Here is a 16,183-nt window from a genome sequence, read left to right as displayed (position 1 = left end):
ACAATGGAAGAAGAGGAGATTAAAAATACATCATGAAGAGGGAAGAAGGGATCCAGAGCACAAATGGAGGAATTAGTCTTGGAGAGAAGAAGGTCACTCCTTCCACTCAAATTTGGAGGCAAAAGTAGAATGGAAATATGTACAGATAAATGTGTGGGAAGGCAACTGAACTTGAGGGAGTTATTTCATGGCTGAGAGCCTCAGTTTTTACTGGGCAGGGACAGAGGCAAAGAAGGGGACTGGGAGCTCAGCAGGGCTGGGCGTGGGAGTGGGGAGGTGGAAGCCTGCAAAAGCAGTCAAGGAGACTGCAAGGGGTAGCTGCCTGAGGACTTGTACTAAGACATCAAGCAGAGCAAGCCCACAGATGAGAATGGACTCCAGGAGTCTATACAGGAGATAATATTTCTGTTCTGAGATCTTCTGAACCTGCTTAGTACAAGTAGGGCTTTAATTATCAAGGAAATGAAACTTTAGTGCAGTTACACCATTAAGATGTCCTGATCTAATGTCAAAATCACAAACCCTGTTGTTGATGTGAACTTCACTTAATTTAATTAATTTATTTATTTTTGGCTGTTCCGGGTCTTCATTGCTGCCAATGGGATTTCTCTAGTTGCGGAAACCTGGGGCCACTCCCTGGTTATAGTGCCAGGGCTTCTCGTTGCGGTGGCTTCTTTTGTTGCAGAGCACAGGCTCAGCAGTTGTGGTGCGAGGGCACAGCTGCTCTGCGGCATGTGGAATCTTCCAGGACCAAGGATTGAACCCGTGTCCCCTGCATTGGCAGGTGGATTCTCAAGCACTAGACCACCAGGGAAGTCCCGATGTGGACTTTAGGGATGGCATTGTAGCCCTGGGGTAACTTGTTCTGTTGATCTAGATTTGGGTTAATTAATGGCATGAATATACTTGGACTGATTAAGTCTAAACTGAATTATTCAGAGGGTTTTTGGTTTGTTTTATTTTTGTGCTCTGAGTTTACTCTAACCAAATTTGTTAGTCCAGGTAATTGACTTTTGGCTTCTCTAATAATTAATTTTAATTTAATTTTAATTAATTTTAATTTTATCAGCTGGAATGGTAGAAGGGTAGGAAGACTGATGGTATTGGTGCAGGCTTAAGGGTGCTGAAGGATGTATAGTTGGATCCCAGCTGGGAAGAGATGGATGTGAAGGTGGAGTTTGGGTGATGATGGAGAAAGAGCAAGAAAGAACCCCCAAGCATGGAGATCATGAAGAGTTGGAAAGGAGGTATAATGGGGACAAAGATAAGAGATCTAGAAGGCTAGGAACATTGCCAGAGAGGAGATATCTAAGACTGTGGACTTGCAAGGTGATGAGTTGGGACAGCAAAGTATTCCCATGACTTTTACTGAGTATTACGTAACACTGATGTCATAGTAATCACAATCAATCAGAACGACTACTCATTTATCAGAAAGGGAAGGGTTCTTCACACACAGAACTGAATGACTGCAGCTGCCTGGGCTGTATTTGCTTAGCATGTAAACCTTTGGGTGTAGATGGTTGACAGGCTCTAACAAGGCCACATCAGGCCCTCTCAGGCACCTAATCTAGCTCCTTTGTTCACTGGCAGACAGAGGCCACCTGACTGCTTTGCTCTGCCTCTTCTCTCCTGACTTTGTATCATACAGGTCTCAGCTGGACTTGGAAGTTCCTGAGGAGAAGACCCACCAAAAAAGAAGCACTGGCTTCTTACCACAGATTTCCCTCCCGGGTAGCCAGATAATGGCTGTTATGAAGACAGAGAGATACCTGAAGAAGATCCACTTCCTTTATCTCAACGTGGCTCCCAGCCGTTACTTTACGTGAGAGCCCACGCCCAGAGCCCTGACCTGCTCCTCCCACTCCCTGACTTCCCCCTACACTATCTTCCCCTCCTCTCCAGACCTGCTACTTTCCCGTCTTTCCTCTCCCCTCTCATTTCTTCTGTCTCCCGGGTTCCCTCTTTCTTCCCTTCTCCGCCTTCTCTCCACTCTTCACTTCCTCTTGCTCCCCTTTGCTCTCATGGCTTTTCGTGTTAGTCATTCTTTTCTACTTTTTGCTCTGTTTTCTTTATTTGGTCATCACCTCAGAAGGGAATTTGATGGTGAATTCTTCTAACTCCAGTGCAAGAATCAGGTGTTCATTTAAATCTTTGTGTTTCACAAGGCATCATTTTCCTTAGACTACTTTCCTTTAACTTTTACCTTTTGGTCCTCGTTTTATCTCTGTGCTATGAAAACAAGTCTTCTTCCGTATGACTCGAGAGTCATTCATTCATTTTCTTCCATTAGATCAAAATCTTAGTATTTTTAAAAGGCCTATTCAAGTCTCTTCTCTTCCCAGAAATATCAGTAGTAATTACCATTAATCAAGCTTTTTTTTTTTTAATACCTGTGTCATTTAATCCCCACCTACCAGTTAGGTGCCATTATTATTCCATATATGAAATGAGTAGACTGATGCATAGACAGGTTATGTGACTTGTCCAAGACCACATAGTAAGTGGTAGAAACAAGACTGAAACCTGGCACTGTCTTAACTCAAAAGTCCATACTCTTGAGCAGTATCTGATATCTATTCCCAGGAATCTATATATCCTGCATACACTGACCTCTTTCTCCTGAACTTCAGTGGGACTAATGATCTGTACCATCCACTGATTTACTGATCAATTCATTTAACAAGAGCTCACTGAGAGCATTGTGCTCGTTATTAAGCAATTGTCTCTTGGCTCTAGTTCTGCTCTTCTCTCTTTGCTTTGTAATGCTGGGGCTGGGACTCTGTAAACTTCATTTCTCTTTTTTCAGCTAGCTTCCTATTAGGTTTGATTAACAGGGGGTGCTAGAACGAGACCGGATAGCAGGATAAAAGGAGAAGGGACTTTGTCCTTCCTCTGCTTTTCCTTCATATCATTGCCCCAGAAATGGTCGTTCACTCTGCCAGCAGCAGGCACTTTCTGAAGCAGCCTCTTCCTGATCCTGGCACTGCAAGAGGGATCAATGCCAAACCAAGGGGTAGCGCCTTCCCATCAGAGTTCCGAATCATAGCTCTCCAAGACCCCTCCTCCGAACTCCTCCTCTGAACTCCTTATTTACTAGTAGCAGCCAGGTGGCACTCCTTAGAAATCCAAGTCCCTGTACTACAAGCCCCTCCTCCAAACCCATGGCTTCTGAGAACCCAAACCTCTTTCCTTTGTTCCTCTAATCTCAGGGCTGGCATCCATTTCCTGTAGTTATTGTCTCTGCTCTACCTTAGTTTTCCCTTTTTGCTTTTCAGGTGTCCTCTGACACCTTTTCTGAAACACAGTTTCTTTATGGAGTTCACTTTGTTGAAATGCTGAATGCAATTTCTGTTTTCCTGACTGGACTCTGATATAGTACTTGGCATCATGAGTGGTCTCCGGAAACAATCCTCAAATATGGGTTTCTGATATTGATTTGGTAATGTCCTTGGCCTTGGACAGTACTAGGCTTTTTGCTAATGGGAAATAGCAGGCTAGTAATCCATGACCTGTGGTGACATCACAACTGACTGAATTGTCGCTGTAGTTGAAGATGATGAACTACCTACTGACACCTAGTGGCTGCTACACTTAACTGTCCAGCTGTAGTGACAGTAATGGTAGCAATGTGGGATGGGAGCCCTGTTGACAATGGTGGAGAGCCTATAGAAAGAAAATGACAAGCTTAGGGCTTTCAACTATCAGCTCAGTCATAATCAGAGAAGCAACATATTCAAAGATAATTAGGCACAGAGAGAAACAAGAAACCATGAGCAAGAGAACTAAAAAAGCAGTGAATAATTACAGGGCCCGCATCTGCCCAAAAAGAAACACAGTGAAGTAAGTTTTGCACTTGTTGCTGCTTTTCTCCAAACAGAGATTCCAGTAGAGCAATGGTGTGTCAGTTTTACTATATGCTCCGGAAAGATAGAGAAGATCTGACCTTTCATCAGACTCAGAATAGTAAAGAGCAGAAGTGGGTTTAAAGCAGATTTGGTTTTAAAACAAAAGAGCTGGGGGCCCACGCCAAGGAGGGAGGTGTTTTCTGGTTCAACCTGTGTTATAACCAGAGTCCCCTCTGGAAGCCCAGGGGATTTAACTTGTGAGTTCTCTTAATGATTTTCACGTTTTATCTAGATACTTTGCCCAGTTTTTATAGCTGTTCTCAAGGGGAGTGTTGGTCCATATTGCTAGTGCACCTTCAGTAAAAGTGGAAACCTGGCATTTTTTGTTTCACTTTGAGGTTTTCTTTCAGTGTGTTTGCAATTATCAAAATTTTCTTATATTTGTCCTAGATTGCCACACTTGCAAGGATCTCAGTTCCCAGGCAGGGATTGAACCTGGGCCACAGCAGTGAAAGCCAGAAATCCTAATCTCTAGGCCACCAGGGAACCCCCTGTCCTAGATTTTGATTTATACTTAGGGAAGACTATATTCCTTCACTTCCTTAGGGTCTTTGCTCAGCTCTCCCTGACTCCTGCCCTGTGCAGGAAGAATAGCTTCCATTAAGAAGGCCACAGGGGAAGGAGCATCCCCTTGGGAAGTCAGGCCTCAGTTAGGATAGGTAGCTATCCTGTGGGATGCTGCGTAATCCAGCGGTTAGGAGAGGGGGGCTTCAGTCAGATAGATTTGGTTTTTAAATCCTGGGCTTCCCTGGTGGCCCAGTGGTAAAGAGTCTGCCTGCCAATGCAGGAGATGCAGGTTCAATCCCTGGGTGGGGAAGATACCCTGGAGAAGGAAATAGCAAACCACTCCAGTAGTCTTGCCTGGGAAATCCCATTGACAGCGGAGCTTGATGGGCTAGAGTTCATGGTGTCACAAAAGAGTTGGACATAACTTAGCAGCTAAACAACAAAAATTCTTTCCTTAACTGCCTTGTGCAAACTTATGTCTTCTTTTTGTTCAGTTTTCTCATCTGTAATTTGGGGATAATAGTATACTTGAGAAGATCTAGTCACTTTGTCAAAAATGAAATAAAGTTTTTATATGGTTTGACTTACTGAGTTTATTCTGATATCCAAATATATGCCCTTGAGTCATTTGCTTAATAATATATGGGGGGAGTGATGGGAGAGAGAGAGAGAGAGAGAGAGAGAGAGAGAGAGAGAGAGAGGAGGTCGGTTTTACCTTTTAGGCATTATAGGCATTGGACCTGGGACACACAGCTTTTAAAAGGCTAAACATACTTTTAGTGCTTACAAATATTACTGACTCCAAGTTATGAAAAGAAAACCACAGGATAAAAATTAATAAATGCTTTATTAAATGTGCCCAAGCATGGCATTATGGCAACTAGTTTACTTCAACTAGATATAGCATATAATTTATATGTTATATACTTACATATAGAGTGTATTTAATGTGGGATATGGGAGCATTTTCCTGAAATAAGACAAGTTACTGGGATTAAAAGATGGCTCTGGAGGAATTTATCTGGTTCACTAGATGGCAGTTTTCTGCTTTATTGGCCTGTGTCTAGTGTTCTAGTTACCCTTGCTTTCCCCCGGTCCTCAGTTACTCCAAACAGCCTTCCCTGATTATCTCTGCATGTTATTTCAGCATGTAGGATATACATATTTTATCATTTCTAAGATGTACATTTTTTTCACATTTCAACATTTCTGAAATTGTCATGCACCTTACAAATTGGTGGCATATCATATTGATAGCATTTTTTCTTTTAGCGTTTCATAAAAGAATGCTGCAGCTTACAATTGATAACATCTTAGATTTCATGGGATGTAAGTTCTCTGCATCTGGAGATATAAACTTCTTGGAACTGGCTAGTAGCCTTTTTCTTTCTTCCCACCTGTTTTTGGCTTCCTTTTTCTTCTTAATATCACATCTTTCTGGCTTGAAGAAAATTCTGCTCTCTTTCCCCTCTTCCCACTGTCTTCCACCTTCCTTTCTGCCTCCTGGTTTCCCCTTTCTGCCCTTCTTTTGTCCCTCCCTGGAGTCTGCACAAGTTCCCAAGGCCCTCACTGATCCGTGCTCTGGTTCAAAGGCCTTACAGCCTGATGGTGGTGCCAGCCAACAAGGTGAATCCCGAGCACTACATCTTCTCTCCCTTTGGGATCCTGCACATACATCCCGTGGAGGGCAGTGAGGCGATGACACTGGGTACCTGGCACCACCACTCTGTCCTCTGGCAACAGCTCCAGCTTATTCCATTCTTCAAGTATTGCCTCTTACGCAAGGCCTTAGCCAGGTGGGTGATGGTGGCTATGGGGTTTGGGAAGAGGCATCACAAAGAGCCACGGTACACTGTCACTTCCCTCTGGTTTGTAGCTGGAAGAAGGGTGTGAAGTTGCAGAGGCTGCACCAGCATCGGTCTTTCCTAGAGAAACACCTGCTCCTGGCTGTCCCCCACTTTGGAGCTGGGCTGCTCCATGTCAGCAGGTGAGTCTTCAAGTCACAACTTCTATAGACTTTTTAAAAAAGTATTTATTTATTTGGCTGTGCTGGGTCTTAGTTGATCTAGTTCCCTACCAGGGATTGAATCTAACCCCACTGAATTAGGAACACAGAGTTCTTAGCCGCTGGACCACCAGGGAAGTCCCTGCAGTGGACTTCTGAAAAGTATTTTATAAGCAGTAATATACATGATCATTTTAGAAGATTTGGAAAATACAAAAAGAGCACAAATGAAAAACTCTTCAGTGTCACCATCTACAGATAACCATGACATTTTGTCACATATTCTTACAGTCTTTTTTCCCATCATATATACAAATGCAATCATACTTTACATAATTGTTATGTAACCAGTTTTTTCCTCTGAAAAATATATTCTGAACATATCCATGTATTAATAAATTTTTGTATCAACTTTCTCCAGATTGTCCAGTTATTAAATATCAAATCTGAGGATGTAATGTAGGTATTTGAAACTCTGCTCTTACCATGGTATTACTTGAATTCTTTTTTTTTTTTTTAAGAAAAAGTTTCTCCCGTTTTCAGTTCTTGCTTACTTTGTCTGCACAACTCCTCAACCATTGCAGTTATCTTCTGTGATAGGAGTTGCAAGCTCAGATGCCTGCAGGGCCCAAGGAAGAGCTGTGAAAGAAACACAGTGGGCTGCTTTCAAGACATTAGGGACCATGGCACTGCAGTCAGCTTGGGGATTGCACCTGAAGAGGACAGTCACTACTCAGTTCCAACTGATTCTTACCATTAGGAATATGGATCCAGCACGTCAGCCACGTTATTTTTTCAGGATGACCTAGGAATCCACATTTTGTTGTAAAATCTCTTAATTTTATCTGGTTATCTTTTAATTTTTATTAAAACACCAAAAAAGTTTTATTAAAACACTGTGCTGGCCAACTCTTAGTGGTACATACAAAAACTCTTTCATTCTGAATTTGGCCCATGTGCTACCAGTTCACAACCTCAGCTCTAGATTTTCTCCAGTCTAGCTTAATCATCATGGCATAATTGGATGCACAGATCCAAATTTAAGTCCTAAACACTAGCAAGAGACCTTACTCTTTGAGCCCCAGTTTCCTGATCTGAAAACAAAAGATTTTTGCTACTCAGTTCAGTTCAGTTCAGTTTAGTCGATCAGTCATGTCTGACTCTTTGCAACCCCATCAACTGCAGCACGCCAGGCCTCCCTGTCCATCACCAACTCCTGGAGTTCACTCAAACTCATGCCCATTGAGTCGGTGATGCCATCCAGCCATCTCATCCTCTGTCGTCCCATTTTCCTCCTGCCCCCAATCCCTCCAAGCATCAGAGTCTTTTCCAATGAGTCAACTCTTTGCATGAGGTGGCCAAAGTATTGGAGTTTCAGCTTTAGCATCAGTCCTTCCAATGAACACCCAGGACTGATCTCCTTTAGAATGGACTGGTTGGATCTCCTTGCAGTCCAAGGAACTCTCAAGAGTCTTCTTCAACACCACAGTTCAAAAGCATCAGTTCTTCAGCGCTCAGCTTTCTTTATAATCCAACTTTCACATCCATACATGACTACTGGAAAAACCATAGCCTTAACTAGATGGACCTTTGTTGGCAAAGTAATGTCTCTGCTTTTGAATATGCTATCTAGGTTGGTCATAACTTTCCTTCCAAGGAGTAAGTGTCTTTTAATTTCTTGGCTGCAATCACCATCTGCAGTGATTTTGGAGCCCCAAAAAATAAAGTCTGACACTGTTTCCACAGCTGTTTGAAAAAAAAAAATCACAGTCATAACCAACTCTTTGCAACCCTTTGGACTGTAGCCTGCCAGGCTCCTCTGTCCATGGGATTTTCCAGGCAAGAATACTAGATTAAGTTTCCATTTCCTTCTCCAGGGGAGCTTCCTGACCCAGGGATCAAACCAGCCTCTCCCAAGTCTTCTGCTTTGCAGGCGGATTCTGTACTTGACGGCTTCCCTGATAGCTCAGTTGGTAAAGAATTTGCCTGCAATGCAGGAGACCCTGGTTCTATTCCTGGGTCAAGAAGATCTGCTAGAGAAGGGATAGACTACCCACTCCAGTATTCTTGGGCTTCCCTTGTGGCTCAGCTGGTAAAGAATCTGCCTGCAATGAGGCAGACCTGGGTTCCATCCCTAGGTTGGGAAGATTCCCTGGAGAAGGGAAAGGCTACCCACTCCAGTATTCTGGTCTGGAGAATTCCATGGACTATAGTCTATGGGGTTGCAAAGAGTCGGACATTACTGAGTAACTTTCACTTTAACTTACTTTCACTTTCTTTACTCAACGAACCAGCAGTGAGAATTAAATGAGATGATGAATATAAAGTACCATGTTCAATGCCTCAGTAGGAACTGAGTAAATGGTACCCATATGATCATCCTCTGTTTATCAGGGAGTCCATTTTTTCAAGGATATTTTGAGATGTAGATTTTTCAGGGTGGTTGTGGGGGGAATAAATAACAGAAGTGGGTTTCTTCAGGGATGGTCAGCCCATAGAGAAGATGGAGTTCCTTCACCTCTGATTCTAAAACCTGTCTGTCCGTCTAGACTGTAAAGACCTGCGGCTTTCCTTATTCCAAGGAAGAAGCCTCTGCAGTCTCTCCTTCTAAGTCAGACCCTAGGATCTCTTTGACCTTCTTTCCTGGCAGAAAGGGTTACCCAGTGTAAACATTTGTGCATACCCCAAACCTTTGCCAAAGAATTCCACAGTCAGGAACGCCCTGGGCTTAAACTCTTCCAAAGAACCCTCAAGAGGAGGCTGTCACTGTCAGTCACTGGGAACATTATGCTGTCTCTAAACCTTTGTTCATTCTGGGGTGAGCTGGGCTAGGAATACGTCAAAAGAGTCCAAGGAAGGAGGGCAGAGTCGCCAGCTCTGACCAGTTTAGCCCTTGATTCCAGACTTCTGCAGGAGCTACACTCTGTGTCCTGGCTCCCCCATGAAGCAGATCAGTGCTACGAGCTGCTGGACCTGAGGCGGGCTCTAGCCAAGGAGAACCACAAGGCTCTGCGGCTGCTCTATCGCTGCCTGCGTCTCTGCACATCCATCCTTCATCTGGTAAGAGGCTCCCATTTATGGTGAGATTTTTCTCCAAGCTGAACACGCCAAGGTTTCAGCTATCTCTTGGCTTAAGCTTCCCAGTGTGTTCTGGACTCTGCAGTGGGCTCAGAGTCTTTGTCCTGTTTACCAACAGCAGCCTGTACTCTAGGTGGATGGATTAGTAACAAATAGGCAGAGGCTTAGAGTCAATCTTTTCCTAAAGGCTTGAGCAGAGTCGAGAAGGAACATAACAATGTCTGATTTTCAGTCATTTGTGCCAGGAGCAGTAGAGAATTTGAAAGTTGGGATCCTGATCTTATGTGTTTCTGGGCTTATCTCGGAACCTCTCAAACTTTTGATAGGTCACCGTGGCTGATAGAAGCATCCAGTCATGGAGTCCTTCCTTCTTGTGCCTACTTTACGTCTGCGGTACATGCCCCCTGTGCGTGCGTGCTCAGTCTCTCCGTCATGTCCGACCCTTTGCGACTCTTATGAACTGTAGCCCACCAGGCTCCTCTGTCCAGGGGATTTTCTAGGCAAGAATACTGAAGGAGGTTAACATTTCCTACTCCAGGGGATCTTCCTGACCCAGGGATTGAACCCACATCTCGTGCATAACAGGTGGATTCTGTACTGCTGAGCCATTGGGGAAACCCTTCCTTATGTATACACCCATATAATAACTACCGGCAGATCAAGATATATAATGTCTATAGAACCTCAGCAAGTTCCCTGGTACTTTCTCATCAGTGCCTCCACAAAGGTAACCACTGTTATGACCTCTGTCACCATAGATTAGTTTTGTCTGATTTGAAATTTCATTTACTCTTTTTTTGTCTGGCTTTTTTTTTCAGTTCACATTATGTTAGTGAGATTTATCCATAGCACCATAGGTGGTAGCAGTTCACTCTTTTGTATTGCTGTGTAGTCTTTTACTATACAAATGTGCCACAATTTCCGGAGAAGGCAATGGCACCCCACTCCAGTACTCTTGCCTGGAAAAATCGCATGGACAGAGAAGCCTGGTGGGCTGCAGTCCATGGCATCACGACTGAGCGACTTCACTTTCACTTTTCACTTTCATGCATTGGAGAAGGAAATAGCAACCCACTCCAGTGTTCTTGCCTGGAGAATCCCAGGGACGGGGAAGCCTGGTGGGCTGCCATCTATGTGGTCGCACAGAGTCGGACACGACTGAAGCAATTTAGCAGCAGCCACAATTTATTTGTTAATTCTCCTGTTGATGGATATTTGTGTTAGTTCCAGTTTTTTACTATTGTGGATAATCTTATGAAGTTTGTATGTTTTTTGATAGACTTAAACCCTCATTTCTTTGGGGTATATATTCCAGGAGTGGAATTGCTAGAATAGGGTTTAGGTATGTTTAACAGTGCCAAACAGGTTTCTAGAGTAGTTGTTCCAGTTTATATTCCCATCAGACTTCTAGTTGTCCTGTGAGCTCATCAGCACTTGAGAGTGTTGAGGTTTTTAATTTTAACCATATTGGTGAGTGTACGGTTTTAGTTTGTGTTTCTATGATCACCAGTGATGTTGAGCATCCTTTCAAATGTTTATTGGCCATTTTGGTACTCTTTTCTGTGACGTATTTAACTCTTGTTCAGTTTTGATTGGGTTGTCTATTAATTTGTAGGAGTTCTTTTATATATTCTGCATATAAGCCTGGTATCAAATATATAAATATTGTGGACATTTATCCCAGTCTGTGGTTTGCCTTTTTAATGTTTTAATAGTGTCTTTTGATGAGCACACGTTCTTATTTTCTTGAAGCTCATTTTATGATTATTTTTTGGTTAGTGTCCTATCCCGTATTCGCCTATATTTTCTTCTAGAAATTTTATTACCTTATCATTTACATTTAGTTGTATGATCTATTTCAAATTAATTTTTCTGTATGGTGTGAGGTAAGAGTCAAGTTTCATTGTTCTCATTTATGGAAAAGACTGTCCTTTCCCTACTAAATTACAGTGGTGTCTTTTTCTTAAATCAGATGATTGTGTATGTGTGGGCCTGTTTCTGGACTCTCTTCTGCTCCATTAATCAATTTGTCTATTTTAATTATTGTAGCTTAATAATAAGTCTTAATATCTGGTATTGTAAGACCTACAGCTTTTTGTTATTCAAGATTTCCCTAGGTTTCTTAGTTCTTTTAATTTCTATATACATTTTCAGATCAGCTTGTTAATTTCCACAAAATACCTTACTGGAATTTTTTTTTATTCACTTGCTTTAAATCTATAGATCAATTTGGGGGAGAATTGATATCCTAACAATATTTAGTTTCCTAATCAATGACATAGATCTATTGATTTATTTTTATTTCTTTAATTACTTTTGACAAGATTTTGCAGGTTTCCTGTAGAGGTCTTGAATATATTTGTGTTCATTAGATTTATTGCTAGATACTAGACACTTTTTGTTGCTATTATAAATGATATTTTAAAACATTGCTGTTTTGTGATAGTTGCTATACCATATACAAAAATTAATTCATGGTGGGTAAAAGACACAGTAAGTGCAAAAAGAAAATTTAAAAAGCTTTCAGAAGGTAACATGAGATAATATTTTTATCATCCCAGGGTTTCTTAAAACAGAAAAATTAAAAGCCATAAAAAACGTGTCTATATTAAAATTAACTTTTTAAAAATCACCATTGAAAAAATGAAAGGACAAGCAAATGCAACACTTGCCACTTCCTGTGCTGCTGTGTGGAGTGGAATGGAACCAGTCCCTGTTGGCAGTCACCCCAAAGGTGGGGTGCAAGGGCAGTAAGGCAGAATCAGTGATCATCACAGCTGGCAACTGAACTGTTACAGAACCAAGCTTATAATCTGTGCTGAATAAAAGCATGCTGCTGTCCATTAAAATGTAGCATTATTGAATAACTCAGATAGATTAGAAACAAATAGTGATGTTATATGTGAGTGTTTTAGATACTCATCAATTTTTAAAGAAGTTTCCATCAACTCCTAGTTTGTTAAGAGGTTTTTTTCATGAATGGGTGTTGAATTTTGTCCAGTGATTTTTTTTTTCTTCTTCTTCTATTTAGATGATCATGTAATTTTTCTCCTTGAGTCTGTTAATGTGGTGAATTGTCAGTGTTAGACCACCTTTGCATTACTGGTATAAACCCATTTCCTTCCTTTCTTCCTCCTTCCCTCCTTCAGTAGTTGAGGTGTGGGCTTAACTGTTCCTTGGCATGTGAGATCTTACTTCCTCGACCAGGGCTCGAGCCTGCGTCCCTGAATTGTAAGGCAGATTGTTAATCACTGGACCTCCAGGGAAGTCCCTTAACCAGCACTCCTGATTCCTTGTTTCCTGTTGTTTTTTTTTTCACAGCTCTCATAATTTTTTCATACAATATAAATTTACTATTTATATGTTTATTGTATATTATTTATTATGTTTATGGTATGTACTCCAACAAGATGGTAGGAATTTTTATCTGTTTCATTAACTAGTATGTTTCTATTACTTATTGTAGTGTATGACATACAGTTGGTGCTCAGTGAATGTTTGTTGACTGAATAAATGCCGGGTTTCTATCTATATCTTTCTCCCAAGCAGAATAAAATCTTGGTATTCTTCTAATTTTCTTTTTCTCCTCTTCCTACCTTTCACCCTTCTCATTATGCTTTTTCTGATATCTCCTGGAATTTTAGTCCTACATTGTTACAAATATTTTTGTTTTATAGCTTCTCATTTAGAATTAACAATATATTTCACAATTTTTTTTTCTCATTGCAACTTCTTGTAGACCACTTTATCTTCTTGTATTCATTTTCTTCTGTCAGAAATATACTCCTTTTTTTTCCAGAGAGAATCTGTGGATGGTAAATTTTTAGAGTCTTTGTATATCTAAAAATGTCTTTATTCATCTTCAAACTTCAATGATACTATGGCTAGATATGGAATTCTAGGTTTTTAAAATCTTCTTAGAACTTTAAAGATATTGCCCCTAATGGTAAGGTTTTTAAAATGTATGCTGATTATGTTCTGTTGTAGTTATTATTGTTGTTACTTTGTTTTTTTTTAATAAGAATCTCCATTTTCTCTCTATTTTTATTATTTTTTTTTGAAGTATAGTTGATTTACAATGTTTCTTTACCAACTGAGCTATCAGAGAAGCCCCATTAGAAATCTCCTTAGAACTTTAAAGATAATGCCCCTCAGTTCAGTTACGTCACTCAGTTGTGTCTGACTCTTTGAGACCCCATGGACTGTAGCACACCAGGCTTCCCTGTCCATCACCAATTCCTGGAGCTTACACAAACTTATGTCCATCAAGTCAGTGATGCCATCCAACCATCTCATCCTCTGTCATCCCCTTCTCTTTCTGCCTTCAATCTTTCTCTGCATCAGGGTCTTTTCTAGTGAGTCAGTTCTTCGTATCAGGTGGTCAAAGTATTAGAGTTTCAGTTTCAGCATCAGTCCTTCCAATGAATATTCAGGACTGATTTCCTTTAGGATTGACTGGTTTGATCTCCTTGGAGTCCAAAGGACTCTCAAGAGTCTTCTCCAACACCACAGTTCAAAAGCGTCAATTCTTCGGTGCTCAGCTTTCTTTAATGGTCCAACTCTCACATCCATACATGACTACTGGAAAAACCATGGCTTTGACTAGACAGGCCTTCATTGGCAAAGTAATGTCTCTGCTTTTTAATATTCTGTCTGGATTGATCATAGCTTTTCTTTCCAAAGAGCAAGTGTCTTTTAATTTCATGGCTGTAAGTCACCATCTGCAGTGATTTTGGAGCCCCTAAAAATAAAGTCTGTCACTGTTTTCATTGTTTCCCCATCTATTTGCCATGAAGTGATTGAATCAGATGCCATGATCTTAGTTTTCTGAATGTTGATTTTTAAGCCCACTTTTCCACTCTCCTTTTTCACTTTCATCAAGAGGCTCTTTAGTTCTTCTTCGCTTTCTGCCATAAGGGTGGTGTCATATCTGAGGTTATTGATATTTCTGCATATCTGCATATCTCAGGTTATTGATATTTCTCCCAGAAATCTTGATTACAACTTGTGTTTCATCCAGCCTGGCATTTCACATGATGTACTCTGTGCATAAGTTAAATAATCAGGATGAAAATACGTAGCCTTGATGTACTTCTTTCCCGATTTGGAACCAGTCTGTTGTTCCATGTCCAGTCCTAACTGTTGCTTTTTGACCTGCATACAGATTTCTCAGGAGGCAAGTAAGGTGGTCTGGTATTCCCATCTCTTGAAGAATTTTCCACAGTTTGTTGTGATCCACAGTCAAAGGCTTTGGCATAGTCAATAAAGCAGAAGTAGATTTTTTTTCTGGAACTCTCTTGCTTTTTCGATGATACAACAGATGTTGGCAATTTGATCTCTGGTTCCTCTGCCTTTCCTAAAACCAGCTTGAACATCTGGATGTTCATGGTTCACATACTATTGAAGCCTGGCTTGGAGAATTTTGAGCATTACTTTACTAGCGTGTGAGATGAGTGCAATTGTGTAGTAGTTTGAGCATTCTTTGGCATTGCTTTTCTTTGGGATTGGAATGAAAACTGACCTTTTCCAGTCCTGTGGCCACTGCTGAGTTTTCCAAATTTGCTGGCATATTGAGTGCAGCACTTTCACAGAATCATCTTTTAGGATTTGAAATAGCTCAACTGGAATTCCATCACCTACACTAGCTTTGCGCATAGTGATGCTTCCTAAGGCCCACTTGACTTCACATTCCAGGACGTCTGGCTCTAGGTGAGTGATCACATCATCATGGTTATCTGGGTCATGAAGATCTTTTTTGTACAGTTCTTCTGTGTATTCTTGCCACCTCTTCTCAATATCTTCTGCTTGCATTAGGTCCATACGTTTCAGTCCTTTATTGAGCCCATCTTTGCATGAAATATTCCTTTGGTATTTCTAGTTTTTTTGAAGAGATCTTTAGTCCTTCCCATTCTATCGTTTTCTTCTATTTCTTTGCATTGATATAATGTCCCTAGTGGTAAGGTTTTAAATAGATTATACTCTATTGTAGTAATTATTGTTGTTGTTAGTGTTTTTTTTAGAATCTCCATTTTCCCTCTATTTTTATTATTTATTTAATTTTTATTGATGTATAGTTGATTCACAATGTTGTGCCAATCTCTGCTGTACAGCAAAGTGACTCTATTTTACACACACACACACACACACACATATATATATATATACATTCTTTTTAAAATATTATTTTCCATTATAGTTTATCCCAGGATATTGAATATAGTTGCCTGTGCTATACAGTAGGACCTTGTTGTTCATGGTTTTATCCTTGGTGTCACCGGTAAGTCCTCTTACAATGTGAGATGATACCTTATTTTTATAAACATTTACAATGGAACTAACCATGCCAGACTCTGTGTTAAGCAGTTAGGGTTAAGTGTGACAGAAGCAAATAAGGAGTAAATTCCTTGGAGAATTTACAGTGTGGTGGACGAGTCACATGAATTGATAATGGTGCACTGGACTAAGGATTATGGTATAGGAACTACTGGATGTTGAGGGCATTGCTAGAGCATGGAAGAGGACACCTCGCCAAGTATCCAGGGCAAGTTTGTATACGACATGCCTAGCTTAGGTTTTAACTGCCTTGTGTCTGGGTCTCAGAAGACTAGGATCTGAGCTCAGGGTGAGCAGAATTCAATTCATAGCTACCTCATAGTTCTCACCACAAGCTCTGTTGATCATCAAA

The 16,183-nt window shown here is 40.9% G+C and overlaps 1 protein-coding gene across 1 annotated transcript in view; it reads left to right on the top strand.

Moving 5' to 3' along the window:
- DNHD1 (dynein heavy chain domain 1) overlaps nt 1-16,183 on the top strand; it is a 64,141-nt gene that overhangs the window by 4,225 nt on the left and 43,733 nt on the right. Inside the window, 4 exon segments of the mRNA XM_059875118.1 lie at nt 1,652-1,825; nt 6,008-6,211; nt 6,292-6,402; nt 9,324-9,480. Coding sequence (XP_059731101.1) covers nt 1,652-1,825; nt 6,008-6,211; nt 6,292-6,402; nt 9,324-9,480 — 646 coding nt within the window.

The sequence above is a fragment of the Bos taurus genome, chromosome 15, assembly GCF_002263795.3.
Source record: "Bos taurus isolate L1 Dominette 01449 registration number 42190680 breed Hereford chromosome 15, ARS-UCD2.0, whole genome shotgun sequence".
Taxonomy (NCBI): domain Eukaryota; kingdom Metazoa; phylum Chordata; class Mammalia; order Artiodactyla; family Bovidae; genus Bos; species Bos taurus.
The sequence above is the reverse complement of the archived record's forward strand: the minus strand, read 5'-3'. Positions and strand labels throughout refer to the sequence as shown.